The sequence below is a fragment of the Delphinus delphis genome, chromosome 9 (assembly GCF_949987515.2).
Source record: "Delphinus delphis chromosome 9, mDelDel1.2, whole genome shotgun sequence".
NCBI lineage: Eukaryota > Metazoa > Chordata > Mammalia > Artiodactyla > Delphinidae > Delphinus > Delphinus delphis.
Window position 1 is genome coordinate 3,891,953 of NC_082691.1, and position 25,066 is coordinate 3,917,018.

At 50.6% G+C, this 25,066-nt stretch overlaps 1 protein-coding gene across 6 annotated transcripts in view; it reads left to right on the forward strand.

Moving 5' to 3' along the window:
* The window catches only part of IKZF1 (IKAROS family zinc finger 1), an 89,636-nt gene extending 79,442 nt beyond the window's left edge, over window positions 1–10,194 (forward strand). For 4 of the 6 annotated variants that reach the window (XM_060020091.1, XM_060020092.1, XM_060020093.1 and 1 more), the window contains 2 exons: window positions 2,228–2,362; window positions 9,392–10,194. In XM_060020091.1, coding sequence (XP_059876074.1) covers window positions 2,228–2,362; window positions 9,392–10,101 — 845 coding nt within the window. In that variant the 3' untranslated portion in view covers window positions 10,102–10,194. The remainder of the gene's footprint in view (window positions 1–2,227; window positions 2,363–9,391) is intronic. The other 2 variants (XM_060020094.1, XM_060020096.1) reach the window with 1 other exon arrangement.
* Window positions 10,195–25,066: the final 14,872 nt, after the last annotated feature.

A 25,066-nucleotide genomic window follows, 5' to 3' on the forward strand; every position in this document is an offset into this window, starting at 1 on the left:
CCTCATGTGCTCTGATGCTTCGCTGTGTATTGCATCTCGAGATAACATTTGGCTCTGATCTGAGATAACGTAAAGTGAAAGACGTAAACAGAGAGAGTGTGGATCCATTTAGTCCTAAGATGCAGATTGATTCCCTCTGGTGATCAGATGGTTTGGGATTCTTCATGATGGCTTTCTGTCCTGTACTCAGATGAGACGGCTTCTCCTGTGGAGTTAGTGCTGGTTGAGGGTCCATAAAAGCCAGTGGAATTCGTGCAAGGCTACACCGGGTCTCGGGCAGGCAGTGGGTGGGGGTCTCGCTGTGCTGGGCTGGTTGACCTGTGCCCTCTGTGCATTTCTCATGACCCATCCCTCCCAGGCCCCCCAGGACCAGCCCCCATGAGCACTCAGATGGGCCCTTAAGCGGGCTCACCCCCTCCATCCCCTTAGGTTGGTGCCATTCTTTGGGCTTAGGTATAGACAGAGCCTAGCTTATGAGATGTAATGAAGATTTAATTTTTCTGAATGTGATTTTATTTAGGAAAAGGCTTTTTGGTCATCTGTCATAATTTCCTAATGTCTTTGTGGAAAACATGAGGTTCCCTTGAGCCTTAGGTGCACAGATTGTGTTACAAGCTTAGAGAGAAATGAATCAAATGGCAGAAGAGTCAGTGGTCTAGGAGCCCTGGGCTCGTGGCCCCTCACTGTGCTGTCTCTGAGGGTCTCAGGAGGCCCCATGGCCTGGCAGAGAGGAAACCCAGCTCGAGGTGCTGTAGGCGCCCTGGACAGGCCACAGGCCCGGCTTTGCAGAGAAGGATGGATACACCGGGAAGCATATCAGCTTGATAGATCAAAAATACTACCAGTGCAATTGGATTCTACGGATTTTATGGGTACCCCTCATATAAATCAGGGTGTGGGCTGTTACGTTTGTCCATTTAATAAGAAACCCACATTTCCAAGGCTAAAAAATTAAATTTACCAGCGATAATAACCAATTTGAAATATATTTTTTCAAAGTGGCATTCATCGTGAAGCAACGAAGACATAAAATGCTTAGAAATAATCTTAGCAGGTCATGTGCAGTCCATGATGAAGAAAGCTAGCAAACAATACTGGGGCCAGAAAACATGGAGGAGTCACAGGGAGAGAGGCCTGGACACTGCACGTGTGTCCTCTGGGATCACAGCATGGTTTTAGTATGAAATTGGTTTGTCAATCTTATTGGAATGTTATAAAGTGTATCTGGAAAAGCAAATGAGGGAAATGGCATTTTTTTAAAAAGAAGAGTAATGTCTAATGCTGTATTCAAACGTAGCTGTCATCTGGACCTCTTTGAAGAATGGACAGACAAATCCATAATAGAAATGAGTAAAACTTCCAGAGACCCTGTGATCAATCAGCCCGTCCCATCTGAAAAAGGAAGAAGCACAGAGCAGTGGGATTTCAGTGGACTTTTCAGAATCGCTGTGGGAAGAATTGATTAGCCATTTGGAAGATAATCAGTTTGCATTTTTAGCTTCTTACAGCTTAGGAGAAATTGCAGGGGGATGAAAGAGCGATATTTCCAAAACTCCAACCATAAAAACTAGAACACGGGTGGTTATGCAGGATACAAAGCTGTGTCTTCAATTATGGAAAGAAAGGGATGACACAGAAAAGCACAGGTTGGCTAGAAACACTTCCTAGATCAACATTCACCTCCACAGTTTCTAGATTTCTTACGGTGCATGTTTTTTTGATTTTCCGGTTTGCTGTGTTCAGGGTCCAGGAGCTCTGAGTTCATTCCCATGTTGCCAGGATTGGCTGCAGCATCTCTGTGGCCAGGTTTCTCCTGCACCTCTGTCCACTGTGGCAGAGTCCGAGTCTTAGATCATTTCTAGCTGAGAGTTCTTTGACTCTCAGGAGGGCTGCTGTCAGGATTGACTGAATTAGTGGATTGGGGTGTATTTGAAAAGTTAAGAGGACTTGTCAAAGGGACACAATTACTTAATCACAGTCCGGCTTCTAGGGACAGTGGTGGTGCTTATTCCCTGGTCTTGGGGGATAAGGCAGGTGTCATTAGCAGGTGGCTCTGGTCAGCCTCCATCTGGCTGGCAGGGTTGCTAGGAAGATTAGAAATAATCTCTGTGAAGATCCTGGCTCTTGTAGGCGCTTAACACATGTCATATTTAACACTGATGATGAGACTGAATCCTTTCACCGTAAGTGTTTCTAAACTGGTCTTTCTAACTGTCTTTGACTTTAGTCATTAAAGAAGAAACTAATCACAGTGAAATGGCAGAAGACCTGTGCAAGATGGGATCGGAGCGCTCGCTCGTGCTGGACAGACTAGCAAGTAACGTCGCCAAACGTAAGAGCTCTATGCCTCAGAAATTTGTTGGTAAGAGTTAAACGTTTCCTGTCTCTTAAAAGAACAACCACGCGGGTGCTTTAGATGGTGATTAGTTGAGGGTAGAAGAAAGGAAAACATATCTCATTTTTTAAAAAGCAAACATTGGCAAACTTAACATTTCTCAAATATCTCGGAATGGTTTTCCAATAGGCTTCTTAAAAATAACAGACCTTCTCCCAGGAGTTGTCCTTAGAGGTGGTTCTGCAGCTTCTGGGGCACTCGGTGAGATCTGCCCGTGGGCGCTCTGTGTCCTTTGGGGGTGGCCTGTCAGTGAGCACAGGGCAGCGGGGGCATGGCCTGGAGAGCAGCCTCTCTGAGCCTCAGGTGCTCATTTTTCAGAAGAAGCTCATAATACTCCCCACATGGGCTACTTTGAAGGCTAAAAGGGCAGAATTGCAGGGCAACTGGCCTGTGAGGTGCCCAGCAAGGAGATACCGCTGACTCTACCTGTGCCAGGTGCTTTCAGGGTGGGACAGCCCTTCCTCTAGGAGGTTATTGCCAATGTAGCCATCATCCAGCCCAGACCCTGGGAGTTCAAGAAGGATGACACCTGGGCAGGAGGGAGGGGCGAAGGGCTCTGGGCTGGGGACCCAGCCTGAGGGTGTGAGTTCACAGCCACACTGTCACCTTCGCAAAATTAGTCAAACTCTCCAGCCTTGGTTCCACTCTTTACGTATATCACGGGGTTTTATGAACCTAGATTAGCACCAAGGAAGTGACAACATTTAGAAGCCCTCAGTGTGAAAATAATATCATGAAGATAATGTAGAAGGAGGAACATAGAGGAGAGGGTCACGTCCAGGGAAGAGGACCGGGGTGGGGAGGGTCATGCCCAGGGAAGAGGATTGGGGGGGGAGGGTCACGTCCAGGGAGGACGACCGGGGGGAGGGTCATGTCCAGGGAGGAGGACCGGGGGGAGGGTCATGTCCAGGGAGGAGGACCAGGGGGAGGGTCATGTCCAAGGAGGAGGACCAGGGGGGAGGGTCATGTCCAAGGAGGAGGACTGGGGGGAGGGTCACGTCCAAGGAGGACAACCGGGGGGGAGGGTCACGTCCAGGGAGGACGACCAGGGGGGAGGGTCACGTCCAGGGAAGAGGATCAGTAAAAGCTTGTGAAGCTGACAGTGACCTGTCACTGGGAGGGAGGAGGAGGATTTCAACACATTTTGACAGTGGAAGAATGGAGGAGGGTTCTAGGCAGATGGATACAAATACAGAGAAATGATGATGCCGTTTGGGAGCTGGAGCGGGACGTGTGGACACGTCTGACAAGCAGGGCGCATCCCAGGGTGACCCACGGATCCTCAGGGAAGCCATAATAGTAAAGCCCGAGTCAGCTCTGGCCACAGGTGAATGGCCTTGGAATGCCAAGGTGAGAAAGGTAGCCTCAATGCAGTAGGCAGAAGAAAGCACTGGCATGTTTTTGATTGGAGCCACATCTTGGAAAATAGAGAGCTCGAGTGCCAAAGACTGACTGGAAATGCGAGGACGGTGGGGCTGTGGTGGAGGGAGGGAGGTATGGAGGCCGTGCCGGGACTGGGGGACGTAAGTTATGAGTCATGGGGACCCATGTGCCATTGACAGGTTCTGGGAAAAGATAGAGCCTGGGTCTGATCTGCTCGTTTTCAAGGGCTTTCTGAGTGACTCCCTGTGGGAGCCTGGGAAATGTGTGTTGGGAGAGGGCGTGGGTCCAGCACGGGGTTAGTGGTCAGTGAGGCCTGGGGCAGCTGCTTTCCTGCAGGAGGTGGGCAGGACCAACAGAAGGCCAAGTTCTTGGGCTCCATCCTGTCTTTGACACTTAAAACAGGCTTCATTTTGATCGGAGGCTGGGTGTTGGGAGGAGTGGGGGGAGGAAGGATTCAGTTAAAAAACACTTTTGCAAACCACCGGCTGGAGACGTGGTCTGGGGAGTCGCCCACACAAACCTGAGCCTTTAGACTGTTGGGGGGGGGGGGAGGCCTCACGTTTCCTGTGCAGAGTGGGAGTGACGTGACGTGGAGGACCAAGTGCTGCGGGTGGGATTTCAGGTAGCACCGGGTGGAGGCGAGCCTGGGGCCCCTCAGCTCCTCCCTGGAGGCCTTGTGTGGAGGGGGCTTGGGGGCCGGTGACCAGGAGAGATAGAGCAGTACGTGTGCCCGAGGATTGTTGACAGTCACGGGCCCTGGGGAGCTGGGTACCACTTCCTCCTTCAGGTGAGGAAAGTGAGGGATACCAAGGGCTTTATAAATGGGCATTTCAGCCCCTGCAGCTTATGGAGACTTCAAATAACTATCTGTGAAACTCCGCAGTAGCCACCGCGGGTGAGACCACAATTTAGGTGTTGTATTGAGATTTAGATGCTATTTATAAATAAATAAATAAACAAACAAACAAACAAACAAAACCAGAACCCGTCTGTCTGGTCAAGCAAAGCTAAGGTAAAAAGGAGTCACTGGGGAGAGGTGGACAGCACAGGAGAAGTGGCAGGGTCCCGGGGGGAACGACAGTAGACAGTAGGACAAGGATGGCAGAGTGGAGATTGGAAAAAAGGGCTCAGAACTGGCTGTGTGTTCTGTTAGGTGTTTGCCCAAGAGTTTGGTGATTGGCAGTTTATTTCTAAACTAATGCCTCTTCTTCCCCCCAGATGACTACCTTACCCTCATGTCAACTTGATGGGGTTTTCATCAACCACTCCTAACCTGTGGTTTCTCCATCTCTAAAATTAAAAAGGAGATGGACTTCTAACCTCTAGAAGTGGTCTATCTTGTATACAAATTCACAAAGAGTGTGTAGGAATGCAGCTGTAACCGTACAAGCTGGCAGGGTATTGGTGGGATTGAAAGAGCTCTGAGTTTGAACTCAAGAGAGGCTCAGACCCAGCCCTTCTACTACTATTTCTATTTATTTAGAGTGATCTCTTAATTGATTGGACTTTACATGCCACTCTTTTCAAGAAGCTTCTGTAGGTGTTCTGTTTTCATAATTGCTTTGTGTTTGAGGAGGTCTGCCTGCTGCCTTTCTACCTGAAGAGCATTCTGACAAGTATGTGATGTTGTTCACTCTTTTTTTTCCCCTGGGAACTTTTTAGATCTTGCCATCATGACTGAAGGCAAGATTTTCATTTTCTCTCTGAATGCCTGAAGAGTTTTTTCTTTAACCTAAAAGTTAAATACCCTAACTGGGATGTGTCTTGGTGTTTTTGCATTCTGAATAAAAATTTCCTGACATTTTAATCTGGGGATTCCCTTCTTTTCTCTTTTATTTCTTGGAAATTCTCTTTTTTATAAATATATATTTTTGTTTCATCTGCTGTGATCTCTATTCAGAGATACCAGATGTCCTTATGTTGGAGAGTTTGTCTTCCATATCTGTTAGCATTTCTCTAAGTTTATTTTTTTGGCTTTTTCACATTTATTCACTGTTATTATTTTGTGTTTTTCCTCTATGTTAGTAATTCCATTTTTAGGAGTTTATGTTCTATTACTTGATGTTTCTAATCCATGTGTTAATTCTGTAATAATACTGTTTGGACCTCATTTTGTTTCCTGAGATCGAAATCTCTGTTTTCATCTTATTCTGTTGTTTTAGCCTGCCATGTTTCAGTATCTTTTTTAATTGAATCCGTGTCACAAAGCAATTATGAAACATTACTTCTCTTCCTTGAATTAAGCTTTTCCCTAGGATGGGCTTAGTGGTCTGTGTTTCACTTCCTTTCTTCCCTTGTCTTGCTAGAAAATATCTTCACAGCAACCATGACCTTTTCTTTTCATCTTGCTTATTCAGCTTGGGCTGATAGAGTTTGATTGACATGTCTACATTCTTCCTATTGTATCTGAGATTTTTTTTTTCTTGTGAGAGCTATTGACTTTTCTCAATACTGAAAGAATGCCAAGGATGGGGTTGGGAGAGTTCAGGTGAGGCGAAGTGCAGCCTTTGTTAAAAGAGTTCCTCTCCACCCTCTGTCCCTCGTTCTGAGACCTGGTTAAATGCCCTAAACCAGTTATCACTGTACTGTACCTGGTTGGGGAGTATTTCCCACAGGGGCCTGCTCTGGTCCTTTGGGCTATTTCCTCCCAGTGTACAGCATTGAGGACTTAACTCCTATCTCCCATCCAGAGAACCAGTCTCACTGCTCACTTGGCCAGGGTCACCTGGTCTCATTAGCAGAGGTTTTAACTGCTTTTCGATCATAAGTGGAAAAAGACACCTATTTGAATTGATTCTCTATGGATATGAGGATATTAGGGAAAATGCTGAAGATTTTGTTGATTCATACTTAAGGTTTTTGTAAGTGAGATCAACGGCCAAGCTTTTCCATGTATCTCATGCCAGAATTTTCTTTCCTTGGTCCTTGATTTTTTATAAACATGTATTTCATTAGACTATGTACCTTTCTTTAGCATATTGCCAAAGTGAACGTTGTGGGATTTTCTCACTTTGTGGAATATTAGGGAAGAGAAATTCTGTGGGTGTTTTTAATATGCCACATGAGTCTGAAATCTATGTTGTTGTTGTTTATTTCCTACCTCCTTTTGTTGTTGATTCCCAGCTTTAAAACCAACAGATTTCAGTGGTTGCTTAGGAAACCACAGAACCATGACTTTGGGAGAAACAGGATGATTAGGTGGGAAAGCACAATTTTGGTGGAGCTGTAAGCACTTCTATATGTATCAGAATTGTCTGTGAAGTCCACTCCCCTCCCCTCCCTGCTGGGGTTTGGTGGAGGGACAGACTGAGATACCAGCCAGAAGGGACTCCTTCTCCTCTGAGGTTAATGTAACCAGACACTTGACACCTCGACACAAAAACAGGAAAAAAAAACCCACGTGGTTTCTGTAATGCTACTCAATTACTTCTAACCTTAAATGGGGAGAAACACCACTTCTGTGATCCCTGCCACCCAACTTACATAGAAATTCCATTCTGTTGCAGTTCTGCAGAGGGTGTGGCAGTCCACTGACAAGTTTCTTTGTGTCATCCAAGGGTCACATTGTACTGTTGTCAGGGCGTGTGTCACTCCTGACCACCAGCAGATTTGAATGAATGAAAGCCAGGCCGCTGTATGATACACATCCCTAGCAAAGCAAGAAGTGGGACCTAATGATGCTTTCTCGTATGATGGGGCATACTCCTGGACAGTTATCAAAGGTTACGGACATTTTTGAGGATTATTAATAAGTCTACGAACTGTGGAGCAATTTTTCCTTTCGTTGCTAAGAACTAGCTGCAGACCGTGCTGTCAGGTTTCAGTGTGGGAGGTGTGGGGGTCCTTGCTGTCACCAGCCGCTCCAGCCACCATCAGCTGTAACCTGGACCCTTAGGCAGCCGGAAGGCATTCCTCACCTTTGCCTCCCGCCAGTGACCGAGAAGGGTGCTTCCTTCCTTCGGACCTTTCTGTCTTCCTTCAGACACAGTCTCTGCAGGGTTTACCCAGCCTACTGATCCGCCCAGGGCTCTGGCCACCTTCACCCATCCCTTCAAGTCTCCAGTCTCCCTCTCCTCTCCGTCCTCTTGCTTCTCCTGTGTGGGACACACTTCACAGTCTGCAGCCAGCTCTTAGCAACAGAAGGATAAACTGCTCCATACTTCCTAGACTTATTATTAATCCTTAAAAAAATCTGTGACCATTGATAAGTGCCAGGAATATGCCTCATCATACTAGAAAGCTTCATTAGGTCCCCGTAGCAAACCTTCCTTTCCTTTCATGCAACTTCTCAGACAGGGAAGCACTGCATGTTATCATGTGTTTATGTCTGTCTCCCCTGTGGGCTGCTGAGAATGGGGACCACTGTTACGTGTTGGCCATCCCGTCCCTCCTGTCTGCTTCAGGGTGGACGCTTGGTGGAGATTTGGTGCGAGAAGGAAAGAAGCAGAGCGAGGGGTGAAACGTAAACAATTCAGACCTGCCTGTGGATGGCCTCTCGTCCTGTGACTTATTAACTAACCACCGCTGAAAGTCCAGTGAATCAATAGCCCTGACCATGAGGACAGACAGTTCATTAATGAATTTGCTAATGAAGCCATTTTCTAAGCTCCTACTGAGCTTAGAACCAGTATATCGGGAAGGTGTATCTTCAAGTATATTCATTTTATTTCATTGTGAAAATTTACACTCGAAAGTTAATTACAAGAAGTCAAATCTTTTTTCAAATTTCCCCTTTCCAGGGGAAGTGAGCTCGCCGCCTTCTACAAACCGTGATATTAGACCTTAAGTTTCTTGAGGCTAAGCTTGCTGACAAGTCCTTGACAACAATTCTCGGCCATCGTTCATGTTCAGTAATTGTTTGAAAGGACAAGTAAACGTAACCCCTGGAGCCTCCTTGCTTTGCTCCCGGCTCTCCACCACGTGACTCTGCAGCACAGGCTCAGTGCTGCTAAGGGCTGGGAGGCGAGAGTGGAATTGGAGGCCAGGCAGGATGTGGAGGCCGGCGCGTCCGATGATGCTTTTCACTCTCACGCAAGTCAGAGCCAGCTTTGTGCTACTGACAAGACTGATACCATTTCACTATGAAGAATATACAGTTTTCGTATTTTTGATTAAGCCTTATTCTAGCGTATTAAAGATGGGAATTTAAAACATACGAGATAATATTATTTTAAATAAGTACGTCGCACATTGTTGAAATCATATAATTATGTTTTAATTAAATAAATTTGATAAATTAAGCAGCCATTGTAAATTTCTTACAAGAGTATATTGAAAATACATCATTTAAATATTAATGTTAAATATAAAAATGTTTATAACATCTGGAGTAAAAGACACAAGTATTGGTTTCATTCGTTTAAATATATGCTGTTTAAGTTGGCACACCATCCTTATTTCCCCGATTCATTTATTGATCTGTCCAGACAAATTGGTTTAAACGCCGACCCCGGGCAGAGCCCCGTGCCAGGTGCCCAGCAGGCAGAGATGTGTCAGCTCTCCCCCATGTTGGAGGTGCTCCCGAGGTCGGTGCGCCGCAGGTGTAGTTGTCAGCTCTTGCCGCCGGGTGCAGAGGTAACCTGGGCCTCTCTGACTGTCCCCCGCTTCCCACAGGGGACAAGTGCCTGTCGGACCTGCCCTACGACGGCAGCGCCAGCTACGAGAAGGAGAACGAGATGATGCAGACGCACGTGATGGACCAGGCCATCAACAACGCCATCAGCTACCTGGGGGCCGAGTCCCTGCGCCCCCTGGTGCAGACGCCCCCGGGCAGCTCCGACGTGGTCCCGGTGCTCAGCCCCATGTACCACCTCCACAAGCCCCACGCCGAGGGCCCCGCGCGCTCCAACCACTCGGCCCAGGACGGCGCTGTGGAGAACCTGCTGCTGCTCTCCAAGGCCAAGTCCGCGTCCTCCGAGCGCGAGGCGTCGCCGAGCAACAGCTGCCAGGACTCCACGGACACCGAGAGCAACACGGAGGAGCAGCGGGGCGGCCTCATCTACCTGACCAACCACTTCACCCCTCACGCGCGCAACGGCCTGTCCATCAAGGAGGAGCACGCGGCCTACGACGTGCTGCGCGCCGCCTCCGAGGGCCCCGCGGACGCGCTGCGCGTGATCGGCACGAGCGGGGAGCCCCTCAAGGTGTACAGGTGCGAACACTGTCGCGTGCTCTTCCTGGACCACGTCATGTACACCATCCACATGGGCTGCCACGGCTTCCGAGATCCCTTCGAGTGCAACATGTGCGGCTACCACAGCCAGGACCGCTACGAGTTCTCGTCCCACATCACACGGGGGGAGCACCGCTTCCACATGAGCTAAAGCACCCCCCCACCCCCACCCGCGGACCGCGCCCCGCCCCCAGGAAGAGCATCCAGGACCCGCGCCAGCCCCTGCGCGGGCAGCCGGGATGGACCGACTGCTGTGCTTTGACCTCTAGGTCGTGTTTCGTTTTGTTCTGAGTTGGTTTGCTTTTGAAAACAAGAAGTTTTTCTTGTTAGATGCAGGGTTCCATTTGGAGCCCCCGAAATGCTCTCTTACTAGACAATTCTGTAGACCGCTGGCTGAAATCCCCTCCCCTGTTGCTCCCTAGAAATTGCTGTCCTCCAAATGACGGGTCATGTTCGGAGAGAATTTTATACAAACGGGCGGAAGCCCGGGAAGGAATGAGCCGGTTCCGTGCTAAGCATGGGATTCACGCCCCAGATGGGGTTTCCGAGGTCCCAGGAGCCGTGTGCGCAGCCCCTGAGCTGCGGTCGTGAGCCGACCCTGGGGGTGAGTGCCCCTACAGCAGGGCCGGAAGCTGCGTGTGCATCCAGGGAAGACAGGCCACAGGTTCTAAACAGAGAGATGATTCTAAGTCAAATTCTGCACGTTGTTGGGGACGAGTGACCATTGGGCAGAGGGAGCGAGGGGTTGCACAGCCTTTGGACTCATTCTCGATTTCCAGACCGTGAGGTTGCTCAGCCCACAGCTAAGCCCTCCCAGGCCTGTTGTCACGTGGGATGAACTCCTGTTCCCCTGGGGCACCTGGGACTACTGTCCTCTGCTCCGTCATATCAGTACTTTTAAGGGCCCCCCCCCCTCAAAACCTATCACTACATTTTTAACACCGGTCCTGAAATTAGAACCTTAATTCCTTTTGAAATTTTCAGATAATAAAATCCCCCAGAAACCAAAATTTTATTCTAAATTCCACACTCATTTCTTTGGTTCTGCCCTCCTTCCCTGCTGGGTTCTACCTATGACCAGAAGGCTATTTTCCCTGCAGAAGGCCCATCCTAGACCTCAGTTAAGGTTTTGTTTGCAGCCCCAGGCCTGGATTTCTTACCGTCAGTACATTTCTTACCCTGCTCGCTGTGTATATTATTCTCATTTTTAAATCCGTAAAAGAAGGATTCAGAATGACCCTTCATTTTTAGGTCAAGGAAGTTTGACAGGTGAAGTCCGGGAGACGCTTCTTACACACAGCACCTATTTGTTTGAAACTAAACTTTCCAACCATCTGAAACTCTCTCCTGTAAGGACAGCACCCTGCATCCACGTAGGCAGGACGCACCCGTCTGACTCGGGACCATCTCGTGACCAGAACTCAAAGTCCAACAGGACAGAGGCAGGTGGCCCCAGAGGTGCTCTCTGAAGCTCCACGAAGGTGTCCGTGGGTTCTCATCCCAACCAGGAAGGTAATTCTGTCATTAAGGACATTCATCTCCACCATCTAGCAGGAAGGGCATACAGTTTCAAATGTTTCCAGTATTTGTCGTCACCAAAAATGTCCAAGGTGACCATGAAGAAACAGGAAAAATTGTGCACAAGCACCTCTGCATGTCATCTAAATCCAGAGTTCTTGGGCTCAGCTCTCTTGACATCTGGGGCTGGATACTCTGTTGCAGGGGATTCCCCTGGGCATCATAGGCTAACAGCATCCCTGGTCACTACCCGATAGATGCCAGTAAGACCCCGAGTTGACTACCAAAAATGTTCCCTGGGAACAAGAGTTGCCCCTAGCGGAGAACACTGCTCTAAGCAAATTCGGAACCAGTCAAGGGTCTGGAGGCCTTCCAAAGGGTCTGGAAGGGTCTAGAAGCCCTGCAAGAATGTTTCCCGTCAGCAGGCTGGAGCCTGACTCCTGTTCCTTTGGATTCATTATAAATTCCGTCAATGAAGTATCCCTCTTCAGTCTTCAGAAACATACCCTCTCAGGTGCATTTGAGTTTTCTGGAAAGGATGGCGTCCCAGCATCCTTGAGGCATGGGGTTCTTTGCTTACAGAACCGTTTGACATTTTGAACCTGGAAATAGACAAAGTTGTAATAATTTGGGCAGTGACACACTGATGCACTGGGTGAAGGGGCAGAGGGAGGCTCTGGGCTGTGGACAGTGTTAGTTCCATTTGCAGTTACAGAGAAAGACCCACCTCATCCCCAAGAACATATATATTCAAGGTGAGAGACTGCTTAGATTTCCAGTTTGGAGGCCAAGTTCACCTGCCCTGTCCTTTCCCAGCCAGCTCCACAGGGTCCATTGGCCGAACGGAGTTATTTTTCCCTGTGACTTCAGACAGAGCTGGACCCACCACTGTAAATAGTGGCTACAGGAATTCTTTTCTCCAGGGCTTTCCCCTCCCTGTCTCTGCCTTTTATAGCCAGTATAACTGTTTATTTACACACCTTTTGTTGTGGTTTTCTATTGTAACACCATTTTTCTTTCAAACTATTGTATTTAAAGTAAGTTTCATATAATGTCAACAAGTAATTAAATTATGTTTGAAAAGCGGCCATGTTCTGTACCGAAAGCTGTTAACGTTTTCCTCCTAGCTGGTAAAAGTAGGATTTTGCATGATCTCACTCCCTTTTGTTCTGTGGTTTGTTCTGCTGTTTGATGGTGTGAGTGTGTGTCTTGGGGACTGTCATGGATGCACTAGGTTTCATGCATTCTCGTTTTGTTGAAAATAAATATCAACCAAAGGAGGGGCGCCAGTAGCAGGTGGATTCATTGATCACAACGAGAAATCCCTGCTTGGCGTTCCTGCCACTCCGTGTCACCCAGCTTCCCTCCACGTGAAACACCTGGATGCCCGCTCCTTACCCAGGTCCTCCTGCATCGCGTCCCTTAAAGCATGGGCTTGTTCTAGTAGAAGAGTCACTAAAAGGAATTGTGTTACCATTGCTTTATCGCCCAAGGGCATGTCCCAGCACCCAGCACTTCAGATACCCGCACGTTTCACTTCCAATTCAGAATCAACCGCAGAATGAAATCTTAGAATCTTCACTGAGAAAGACAGCTACCTGTTATGGAGATGTGAGTTCTTTTTCTTTCTTTTCTATTTTTGTGATTTTTCTTGTTTTGTTTTGATTGTGACTCTCCATGGTGTCATCTTCCTGCCGAAACAAAAGCGAGATGGAATGAACTGCTGTAGACAAGTCATGAAGCAAATGTATTTCTCTCTCTTGCACTTCTTAAGTTCCAGCAATAATGAAGGGTCACCACTACTCAAAACCCAGATCCCGCTCCTTCAGTCCAGTGTGTGTGTGTGTGTGTGTGTGTGTGTGTGTGTGTTTTACTTTAAAATGAACCAAAATTAGAGTTATTTAAGAGATACAGACATCAGAAAAAAAAAAAAGCGCATAGGCTGTTGGCACCATAGCATTCACTGTGAACCCGTGTAACCAGGTATGAATATGCAATCTTGTTTCCAATCCTTTCTGATATACTTTTTTACAATGTTGTGTGTGATGACTGTTCAGGGTTCAGCTTGTTTGTGTCTAATGCAGCTTTAGGTGTTCGGCTGCCTTTCTGGCAGTTACGTGTACAGGATTGTAAATGGGAAAATGCAGTTGTATTTCCAATCTGCCTCTACGACGATGTTAAATTATTTCTGTTTTGCTGTGAACAAGGGGTGTACCCCTGGAGGAATAGAGTATCCTTTTGTACACATTTTGAAAAGCTTCCTCTGTAGTGATAGAACAAATAAATGCAACCAGTACTCTGTCTGCCCTATCCTGTGAAGCCCACGCTAGTCTGAGAGAAGGTCCTGCAGAGCTGCCGCCTGCTACAGACCCCCTCCGGGTCGGAGGAGACAGAGGTGGGCTTGGGGGCGGGTACAGTACAAGTTGGAATCATATGTGATCGTCTGCGTACGACGTTCCTGCCAGTGCGTCAGTTCACTTCAGCAGACTGACACCCCGCCCCCGCCCCGGGCCTAGCTGTGCTGGGCTTAGGGTCCTTGTGGGTTTGAGGGTAGGTAGAAGTCGTGAGCAGCAAGACATACATCCCTGGCTCTTCATAGAGCAGTGCTTAATGCCGCAAGCAGCAGGCCCGTGGCCCGGGGAGCCCAGAGGCAGTGACCGACCGCAGTGACCGCCTGGTGGCACTCTCCCTGCAGAGCTCCACACTTAGGGCAGGGGCGCTTCAGCTCTGCTGCAGACCCGCACTGCTGCAGACACTCTCGGTGGTGAAAACCCTCTGGTCCTTTTGGACAACTAGCCAGACATCCTATGGGTTCAGGTCTGCTAAACAAGGTGAAGTGACTAAGTTTCCATGGTCCAACACTTGACCCAAATGGGGCGAAACTTTCATGAAATCCAGACTGTACTGTTTCACATCAGGCTCTGGCACCAGGGGCTCTTCGTAAGTGGTGTTGGCAGCATCCTTCAAAGGAAGTTCTCACGGTGAATGCCTCCTTCGGTTACAGCACTGACAGTGCGCGTGAGTTCTGAAAGAGCGTGTGGCTTAGAGAGACGTGATGACACACCCATTGCCAGATCCATCCCACCGTTTCACAGCTGTGTCCTGTCGTTTCTCAGTGATCACAGGTCCAAAAAAGAAAGAAGGCTTGCATTAACTCAGAAATGACCTAGGCTCAATCTAAGGAGAAAAAGTGACTCAGAAGTGTGGGGTTAGACCGTGAGAGTGAGGACGTGACTGTGTTTGTGTACATCTTACAAAGCCTAACGAGTGTGTGTGGAAGGGGTGTGAGGGGAGCAGCTGCCTGCCCTCCTCTCTCCAGCCTCCCTGGTACCCGTCGACCGAGCATGGTGGGTGGGGGCGGCGGCATCCGTCCTGGATCCCGGGACGTGGCGACGAGTGAGGGTGAGTTTTCAAACACCCACTTCGAGAGCCACTAGCAAGACGAGACTTCATTCCTTGGTTTTCATTACCTGTTATTCATTTGAGTCCTCCTAAGAATGATTATTCTCAGCATGTCTTTCTGATGCTGTAAACCATCGTTCCCATTAACCTTCCTCTGGGCCCCTGCGAACTTGTAGTGAGTCAGTGGTATACCCACTCCGTGCGCCCAACCCGGTGGGCCCCACTCTGGGGAGGCTGACCCGGAGGGTGTCACCTCTTGAGGTGACAGTGAGGACCGGAGCGTTTCACCTCCACACCTGGGAGGGAGTGGAGTCAGCATCGGTCTGCCTGGTTGGCCCCAGGAGGACTACGCCTGCTTCCAGGTGGACGCAGCAAGGTTCGAAGAGCCGGTGGCCGGCACGGAGGGCCGGGAAGAGGCTGAGCGGAGGAAGCGAGGTATGGACGCAGCTCTCACACCTGACACTGTTCCCAGCGCACCTGGAACAGCCTGGTGCGTGCTGGACATCTCCCTCTCTGGTGGTGCCCCTGGGGCAGCCCTGGAAGTTTCCTGCATGCGGTTTGTCATCCCCCACCCACCCCCGGAAAACAGCTGCTCGTCTGCAGTCCAGTTCTATTCCTGATGAGTGCTGTGCTATACTTTAATTATTAGTGTGAAATCTGGGGAGCTAAACATCAGAATTCGGGGTTCAGATGCCAAAGGTTTCTGATCCCATTTCCATTGGTCATCTTTGCTATCAAAATAAGACGTCTTGGTGGTTCTGTGACTCCTTGGTGAGGTTGTGCATTCTCATTAAAAGCACGTGCATTCTCAAGGAACAGGATCCCTTGGACATTGCCAAAAGTCTTGTTTTTTTTTTGTATGGCCACCTCTCAACTCCAAACACAGAGTAGAGCTCAAAACAGACATCTAGGAGCTGGACAATCTGTTGAAGACTCGGAAGACGTTCTCAGACCACTGACATAGGAGTTCAATATTCCTCCAAAGCCCAGGGCATCGCTCTGAACCCCGCCGGCCTTTCTCTGCCACCAGAACCCAGAGCAGCAACCCTGGGTGGAGCCCGAGTACTGCCTATGTAGCATTGATCTTCTCTGCCTTTCCCCAGAGAACCCAGGAACGAGGGGGAAATGGATTCCCTTGGCTCCTGGAATAACAATTCTGCCTCACAGCCAGGCTGCTGTCCTCCCACTGGCCTCTCCCAACATTAACCCAAATTCCCAGTTCCTGGCTCAAGGCTGCTTCTGGACTCCCTAAACCACGCCACCTTCCCCAAGCCCCAGGGCTTCCAAAACTCCCCCATGACCCTGGTTCTCAAAGGCGACTCAGAATCACCTGGCTGATTCTTTAAAATGCAGTTTCCAGAGACCCACTCCTGACCATTCTGGAGCTGGAGGTCTGCATGGAGCCCCCCATACCAGGTGTGGGACCAGCTCCCCAAGTCCGGATAAGCTGACTCCCCCCAGCCCCCTCGCGTCAAGGCAGGTACAGCCTTCACCCTCTCCTCCAGCTCAATCAACCCCCTCTTTTTTGACAGAGGAAGAAAATTAATAATTATTAATAAAAATGAATAATTATTAAAAATTAATAATGTCTCTCTCTTCCCCCTCTTAAGTTTGAGACAACTCAGATATAGACAAGAGAGTCAGAGAGTAGGAAGTCAAAATCCTATCCGTGCTACCCATAGAAACCTAGATTAGAGGACATGGCTTCAGTGCATGGACCACAGCGGGCTTGCAAACCTCAGGCAGACTTGCTCTGCTGGATGCAGACAGGACTTAAACTCAGGCACCCCCTGAAGAGGCTCAGCCCCTACCCTGCAAGAAAGGGGAGGGGGACCAAAGCCCACATCCTGCAGGCAGCAGACCCCAGGAAAGCAGCAGAAAGCAAGCTCAGTTCCTGCAGCCAGACAAGTGTGGAAAGGTAGAGAACCAGGTGCAGGCGAGCCACTGGAGACAGAGAAGAGAGTGATGTAGTGGGAACCAGGGAGAGCGATGGGAGGGCCAGGCAGCAGTCCTGGCAGGAGAGACACGGCTGTAACCTGTACAGCAGCGGGGCTGGAGCAGAAGCAGAGAGGGGAGGACATGAATCTCTGCCACTGGAATGCAATCTCCAGGAACAGGGACAATTTTTTACTGTTATATCCTCAGTGTCAAGAAGAGTACCTGGCACATAGTAGGTGCTTGCTATTGTCTGAATGTTTGTGTCCCCCCAGAATTCAGATGCAGACATCCTATGCACCCGAAGGTGATGGTATTTGAATGTGGACCTTTGGCGGGTGATGAGGTCACATGGGTGATGCCCTTGTGATGGGATTAGCACCCTTATAAAGAGCCTTCAAGGAGCTCCCTCACCCTTTCGAATGTGAGGACACAGTGAGAAGTCTGCCACCCGGGAGGGGGTCCTCACCCGACCCTGATCTCAGACGTCCAGCTTCCAGAACTGGGGGAAATAAATTGCTGTTGTTCATAAACCATTCAGTCTTTGGCATTTTGTTATAGCAGCTCACAGATGGAGACGGAGGTCAATAACCATGCATGCATAATCATCTACTGAAGATGATTAAAGTGATTGTACATGAAGGAATCATGAGGCATTGACCCCAAGTCTCCGGTCCTATATGAGCAGTTAGTAGGGAGGCTGGGCAGTGGGATTGGCGAAGGAAGCTCGGTTTTGTTTAATTGAAGCCATTGGATGACAAGAGTAGGTCAGCTGTGAAGACAGGTCAGAGTTTGAGAGTCATGTGGACAACAGCAAGGAAAGCGGGATGGACACAGGAAGGTGCCCAAGGGGAGAGCCAGGTGGGAGGGTGGGAGACGCTTTGGAACTGCAGAGGGAAGAGGGCGATTGTTCCAGACAGGAGGAAAGCATGCTGAGTCCAGCACCTGGGTCTCCTCTATGAAGAAGAGGCCAAAAAGCAGGTGGTCAGGCAGGTGGGTTCAAGAGGCAAGGATGGGCGGAGGATGGCTGGGACCCGAGACGCTGGCAGAGAAGAAATGGGGACTCCCTGAAGCACGGGCCTCAGGCCTCAGCTGGGACCTGATGCTTCAAAAATGCCAAGTACTGGGCTGAACTTTCCTAAGGAGGAAGGTGAAAACCTCAGTGTGAAGTCCCCTCACTTTTTCTGCTTTTTGGCAAAGCCAAGGACGGGAACAAGGCACCATCTCTGTGCGATGTCTCCTGTGGCCACCCTTTGCTGGGGCCCTGGGCACCCCTGGGGAGCCGGCCCCACATCCCTCCCCAACTCAAGCAGCCCGTGCCCCCCTTCCCTGGCAGCGGGGTGCCGCCCCGGCAGAGCAGATGGGCTGTGGCTGCCTGGGGGATCGCAGGGCCGGAAGCAGATGCGGCCACCGTGGTCCCCTGCGCACAACTGGGACCCAGCCGCCTGGGGAGGACATTTGCATAATAAGGATAATTTGGTACCAAAGCTGTCCCCTGAAGTGAACTGCCTGGATCTCGGTACAGTTAACAAATTTCACTTCTTCTTTCCCATGTTTTGTCAAGCCAACTAGATACGACATTGAGTGTGTGACTTGTCCAAAGATGTCTTCTTTCTCCCTGCGTGAGTCAGGCCTCCTCCCTCTCCCCCGATTTTACTCTCCCAGGGTCCCCTCCCCGGCTGGTCCACGGCCCCTGTGGGCAACCCAGCAGTGCCCCCTGCCCAGGCAGAACCCCGCTCCCTCTCAGAGGGACCCCGTGGCAGGGCCCCAGGCTCCTGGCAGCAGCTCCTCCCGGACACCTCACCCCATCCCCACACCTGCGGCTGCATCAGCCCTCCCGCTTCCTGTGGGCAAGGGCAGGCGAGGCCCCACAGCAAGGGGGCGTGCGGTTTCAGGCCCTCAGTTCGATTCCCCTTTCAGGGCCCTCCTCCCTTCTGGGCACTGCCCTCCACAAAACCCGCCGTGGCTCCCCCTGCCCACACCCGGACCCCACCCCTTAAGTCATCACAATTCCTTTGCGAAGTTGCCTTTGAACCATCTTACAAGAAAGCAATCATACGTGTATATCCACTGCTACAAAAATAAAATAGGCACGGGTATGAGCTCAGGGGTCTGTTGCCATCACCGAGGGCCTGGGGGTCAGGGAGACGGGTCTGGGGTTCAAGTCCACCCCCTCCAGAATGGCATCCAGCCTGATCAAGACCTGACCCCCGGCCTCTCTCCAGGCTGCTTCCAACCTTCAAGGCAGCCTGGTACCCAGGCTCCCTCTCACCACGAGCCTGCTGGCCCTGGGATGCCCCCGGAGCCTTGCCAGCTGCTGAACTAGGCGTGTGACAAGGCTGAACCCTTGTCCCTGGCTAATTTTTGGAGTTTTCTCAAGGCCAGTTCTCTGGGCTCCTGGAGCAGCATGTTTAAGTCTGTGTCAGGGCCCTCACGGTGCTGTGTTAAGTGCCAACCTCCCCTGTCGGACTATGAGTCAGGGGTCTTACCTCATCACCCCCAAACCTCCAATCCAAGCTGGGGTCATGCCCCTGTGGCCCCAGGAATGGCACGCGGCATGTAGGATGGACTCTCTTCCCCTGCATCTGGAAGTCTGTGAGGTCTTATCTCACCCAAGATGATGGCCTGGACCCCAGCCCACGGCTCTTCCTTCTGAAGCCCCCTCGCATCTTTCCACTTGCTTCAGGGCCAGCGTCATCTCCCCAGAGAAAGGCAGGAGGCAATGGGACACAGGGCCCAAGCTCCCGGGGTCTCCAGGAGGGTCCTCTCTCGTGGGTCCTGGTGTTCAGGCCCTGGCAGGGGGGTCTCGTCCAGGGGACAGGCTGAGCAGCCCTGGGGGTGGGGTTGGGGGCTGCTGCTCAGACAGCAGCAAGGACTGAAGGCAGGGCAGCCAGGTTCCACTGACCAAGTGTGTCTCAGCTGAGTCAGGAGAGACAGAGGCAGAAACACTCGATTCAAACCAGGGAAGGCAGAAGGAGTGGAAGACAATTAAGTTTTACAAAAGAAGAGGAACAAGGGCCACAAACAGAACAGTAACAAATGTGGTGGCTACCGATCCAGCTGTATCGATCCTTAGTTTAAATGTCATTGATCTAGAAGCACCAATTAAAACACAGCGGCTGTCAGGGTGGATCCGCAGACAAGACCCAACTACACATCGTCCATGAGAAGTTCACTTGAAACATAAGACGCATAGATTGAAGTGAAGGGATGAAGAAGGACACACCCTGCCAACACCAGTCGGAAGAAAGCAGGAGCGGAGCCTATACTGTGTTCAGACACAGCAGACTTCAGAGCCAGGGAAGTTACCAGGGGTAAAGAGGGGCCCTGTGTCACGATAAAGGGGTCAGTCCTCTGGGAGGACGTAACAATTCTTAACGTGTATGCACCTACAAACAGAGCATCCCAATATGCCGTAGGACAAATCCATTCACGGTTGGAGACGTCAACACCCTCCGTCAGAAACAGACAGATCCAGCAGACAGAAAACCAGGAAGGACGGGGCTGATTGGAAAGACAGAAGGGGTTTGGGTGAAGAAAGGTGTGAAGGCACTTGGGGCAGAGGGACAGGTGAGCACGGGTCCGGAGGCCAGAACATGGCCATGTGTTTGGGGACGGCCATGCCATTGAGTTTGGCCAGAGGGACCCGGAAGGGCTTTTGGGGTCTGCAGCCTCCGTGGTGCTGAGGGGCCAGCCCACTGGGGGGTCCAGCAGGAAGGGGGGCATCCACACTGAGCCTGAGAAGGGCCTTCTCAATGCTAAGCAGAGGCTTGGGGAAAGAGGCAGGAAACGAGCCCCCGTCCTGGTCCTGGAACTGCCCGGCTGTCAAGGGACCTTGGAGGAAGGGCGGGGAGGGGCGTTATCAGCAGCTTCAGGTAGTGAAACGAAGGCCAGGGAAGCAGAGACACTCTTCAAGGTGACAGAGAGTCACCCTTGAACCACACTTCCTGACGCCCCTTATGCCCAAGGTACACAGTCCCTGAATGAATATTTCCCTGGGTCAGACACATAGGAAAAAGAATACTACTGCACAGCAATGCAGATAGTAATCCTGAAACAAAGGTGTCGCTATCCCTGTGCCCTAGAGACGATGTGAAAGAGGCTGAGAGGGTCCCCACCTGGCCTGGGGTCCCCCAGCTGGGGGGAGCTGTCACCACACTACGAGGCCGTGGGGCAGCTCAGACTCCTGGTGACCTGGGCAGGAACTCGCGTGCAACAGGATCGTGTTAAACCACCAGAAAGGAAAACAGGTAACAGTGTCTTACCCTGAGGATTACCTAGTCACTGCCACACACTCTGGGTGCGCGCCCAGCCCCACGCAGGCTGTTCTGAGAGATTAAACACAGAGCAGCCGAAAAGGCGCACGGAAACAAAGGCGCGCAGAAACAAAGAGCAATTCTGCTTCTCGCCTGTTTGCTTCGAGAAACAGGGCATCCTTTTCCACACCTGCAGCTTGGAAATGCCGGAACAGAGTATTGAGATCCTTCCCCAAAGAGAGATCCTACACAGAACGATGCTGTCCCAAACGTTAACTGCCAGCCACCCCCGGCGATTTAAACTTAAAATCATCAGAACTATATAAATTATAACATTCAGCCTGTCTGTTGCAATAGCCTCATTCTAAGTGCTCCATAAGCCACGTGGGACTTCTGGCTGCCATGCTGGACAGAGCAGATAGAAAAGCTTTCCATCGCAGGGGCAGCTCTGTCCCAGGGTGCCAAGCGGCCCCTCAGCGTCCAGCGTCTGGAGGGGGACACCTTAACCCCCTCCCCCGAGAAGACCATGGGCTCGCAGCTTGTTCCTGAGGAAGCCTGCCCTGGGGTACCGAATCCTGAAGGCTGCCGCCAATATTCAAATTATGCAGCAACTTTCACTTCCCCTTGGGGAATCAGGCCTTCCACTCTGCCAGCAGGGACACCGCATTCGCCTGAGACCATGTCCCTTTAATAAAGCAGGCTCGCAGGCCCTTCAAGGTGTCTCTGGGGTAGGGCTGCTCTTCCCCGATGCCCCACGGGATCTCCCAGACTTTCACCCTGCTTCCCCTGGGTCTGTGCCCCGGCGGCTCCCCCTGTGACCTCCAGTTCCCTCCTGGCAGTGGCGACCTGCAGAGCAGCCGCGGGAGGGTGGGATTTCCAGCAAATAGGGAAGGACTCTGACGCCCTGCTGGTAGATTCTTGCAGGACCATTCTCCTCTCAGGAGAAAAAGAGGAAAAAAAGGCAAATCACTTTCCTCTTGCTTCTGCTTCTCCTCGATAAACTGCTTGTCTCATTTCCTTTGCAGTTAGAGAAATGTTCCTCGTGAAAGCGATTTCCACACATCCACATGCTGTGCCACCCAGGCCTCCAGGAGGGATTTGCATGGCAGTTTCCTCCCCGGGCCTGGCTCCCCCATCCCTGGACTTTGGCTAAAGTCCTTGCATCTCTGTCGGAAGACAAACAACAGCTCGAAGCATCCAGCTCTTCCTTTGATGGTGTGTGCTCATCTCCGCTGGACTCCAGGGTGGGACGGGATGCACCTCTGGGAGCTCTGGAAGGTTTCCCCCGAGAACTGGGGGCCTCCCAGGGTAGACGGCGACCTCATCAGCCAGCAGCAGCCTCCCGAAGGCCCAGGCCTCTCCGCGGCCCTGCTGCAAATGGACAAAGTCCAGGCCTCTGTGTGCGCTGGGGGGCTGGGGGCCCCTCGGTTAGCAACTCACTCTAACCTGCCTCCTCTGTAACAAGCAAGGTTGAACATACTCGTCCTGAGAGCAGGGGGAGGGGTTCAGGAGACGCTAGACGTCAAGAGAGTACGTGTGCACTGCCCTCCCAGGGAGCCATTCCATGTGTGTGTGTGTGTGTGTGTGTGTGTGTGTGTGTGTGTGTGTGTGTGTTCAGTGTCTGGGCTGAGGACCTGGGGACTCTCTGGCAGGCGACCGAGCTGGGAAAGCACAGAGGCTGGAAGGGTGGAAGGAACCGACTGCCCGCCTTCCCCCATCTCCACCAGTTCACATGTCTGCTTGGCCCAGGAAAGAACAGGTCCCTTGGAAGGGACTCGAGGCTCTTTCTGTGTACACAGAAGCCAGCATCAGTAAAGCAATCCAGCTGGAAAGCTCCCAGTAACACTATAGGCCAGAGCATTTTTAAAAGCCAATTCAGTAAGCACAATTTGTTTTTAGTTTAAATACAAAAGTGAAGAAACTCAATATTTGAGTTGTGTGGCAAACTAGCTGAACATTCTCTAACATCTGAGTTGGAATTCCTTAAAATAGTATCAAACTTCAAATGGAAAGACAAATACCATATGATATCGCCTATATGTGGAATCCAATTTAAAAAATGATACCAATGAACTTATTTACAAAACAGAAATGGACTCACAGATCTCAAAATCAAATTGATGGTTACCAAAAGGGAAACGTGGTGGGGGGGGGGGAGTGATAAATTAGGACATTGGGGTTGACACATACACGCACTGCTATGTATAAAATAGATACCTAATAAGGACCTGCTGTAGAGCTCGAGGAGCTCTGCTCAATACTCTGTAACAACTTATATGGGAAAAGAATCTGAAAAAGAATAGATACATTGTATACCTATAACTGAAGTACTATGCTATACACCTGAAACTAACACAACATTGTAAATCAACTATACTCCAATAAAAATTAAAAAGTAAAATAAAACAAAAAAGAGCTCACAAATGAAATTAAAAAAAAAAAATGTCAAAGGGCTGGCTGGATACAGGCAACTCCAGAGCCCACCCAGAGCCCCAAGGAAAGCGGGAGACGCGCGCCCCCTAGTGGTGAAGGCAGAGAGTGCAGCCGCCAACCCCCTGCTTCCAGGACCGGGTCTCACAGCACCTACCAGGGGAGAGCGTTTCTGCACCCTGAGCCCAGCTCGCCACTGCGACAAGGACAAACGGAGCCCTGAGGCAGTGAAAACTGAACTGGTCACTTAGCATGTTAAGGCTGGAAATGTGTTCTCTCAGTATCATTAGCTTATAGTTTGATGTTCAATACCCTTAAAATCCGTTATTCAGCTGTTATGCCCCCTGAAAGCAGTTCTGGCATAAACTCTGTCAACACCAAGCGCAGGGACCTCCCCCATCCAGAGGGGGGTCCTCACTCTAGCCCAGAACCCTTCTAACTTGATGGGTGCTCCTCTCCGACCCCTACCTTGGATCCCACCTCGACCTCTGTGGAGCTTCCCCCTGGCCTGAGCAAGGGGTCTCGGGAGCTCACCTGCTCAGGAGCGATTCTTCTTTCCACTGGCCCTTAACCCGGGGCCTCCGGGTCCCTGGAACCAAGATGCCTGATGTCTGTAGGGAAGGAAATTGGCCTCTACCCAAGTAAGTTCAGTGGCTGAGTCTGCAAACTAAGCCAACGGTAGGTCAACAGGAGAAAAGGCACACAGTTTTATCTGGTGTTAAAAGTTGTACGTGGCACAAGGGACTTCATAGAAAGGAGAGAACCCCCCCCCAAGAAACAGTGAGGCTTGGGGGCTGTTGAACCATCCAGACAAAGAAAGATCAATTGAATGAGAAGGGCCGAGACCGAGGAAAGGGACTCGATGTGCGGGGCTGGTAGCTTCTGGAAAGGCAACGGTACATAAGGGTTGGCTAGTAAGGTTGGTGCGGGCACTGTGATGTTGTGACTCATAAGAAACACATATATGCTTTTGCTCATTGACCTGAATCACCACGCACGTTTCTCCTATATGACTGGCCTTCACGCACCATCCCTGGCTCACAGATCCTGAAACACTTGGGCTGTCCTGAGTGATAAAAGCAATGGGATCAGCTCCAGAAAACCCTTCAGGGAAGGTGGCTTGTGGGGTCCCACCTAAGGATGGGGCTGGTTGCCAGGAGAACCAACCATGTTGGTTCCAACCAACCAGTTGGAACTTTCAGTCCTACCCCTCACCCCCCCCCCCCAGTTTCCCAGGAGGAAAGAGGGGCTGGAGGTTGAATCTATCACAACAGCCAATGATTGACTCCATCCTGTCTGTGCCATGAAGCCTCCATAAAGTCCCAAGAAAACGGGGTTCAGAGAGCTTCTGGGTTGGTGACCACGTGGAGGCTGAGGGGATGGCAGCACCCAGAGGAAGCATGGGAGCCTCACAACCTCTCCCCCACCTTGTCTTGTGCATCTCCGCCATCTGGATGTCCATCTGTATCCCTTATATCCTTTTATAATAAGTCAGGAACTCAGTCAATAACATGTCTCTGTGAGTTTTGTGAGCTCTTCTAACCAATGAATCGAACCCAAGGAGGGGTTGTGGGA